The sequence below is a fragment of the Meleagris gallopavo genome, chromosome 2, assembly GCF_000146605.3.
Source record: "Meleagris gallopavo isolate NT-WF06-2002-E0010 breed Aviagen turkey brand Nicholas breeding stock chromosome 2, Turkey_5.1, whole genome shotgun sequence".
In the NCBI taxonomy this organism is placed as follows: Eukaryota; Metazoa; Chordata; class Aves; order Galliformes; family Phasianidae; genus Meleagris; species Meleagris gallopavo.
This window is the reverse complement of record NC_015012.2, coordinates 103,382,025-103,382,363: the sequence shown is the minus strand read 5'-3', so window position 1 is coordinate 103,382,363 and position 339 is coordinate 103,382,025. Positions and strand designations below refer to the sequence as shown.

General features: G+C 61.4%; 1 protein-coding gene across 1 annotated transcript in view; it reads left to right on the top strand.

The window, feature by feature from the left end:
* EMILIN1 (elastin microfibril interfacer 1) overlaps nucleotides 1-138 on the top strand; it is a 1,054-nt gene extending 916 nt beyond the window's left edge. The window contains exon 5 of the mRNA XM_010708128.1: nucleotides 6-138. Coding sequence (XP_010706430.1) covers nucleotides 6-138 — 133 coding nt within the window. The remainder of the gene's footprint in view (nucleotides 1-5) is intronic.
* The last annotated feature ends 201 nt before the right edge of the window (nucleotides 139-339 follow it).

Here is a 339-nt window from a genome sequence, read left to right as displayed (position 1 = left end):
AAGAGGTGGGCCCCGGGATGGGGAAAAGGAGGTGAAGGAGGAGGGTTTGGGGGAAGCGGGGCCGTGTCACGCATGGGGGTTTATGGTTTTGAGGACGGAGTGTGGAAACGGTTGCAGAGCTCGTGGGTGTGGGGCTGAGGGATGGGGACGTGGCTATGGGACATCGGGAGTGGGGGCATGTGAAAGCATGGGGATGAGAAGCTGAGGCCTGTGTGGGACACGAGCGGTAGGAACAAAGGGTGTGGTGTGTGGGGACACTTAATGGGAATGAAGGACCCTAACACTCTATGTTTTCCCCAGGTCCCCCAGGGCCTCCTGGCCCCATGGGCCCCCCAGGGG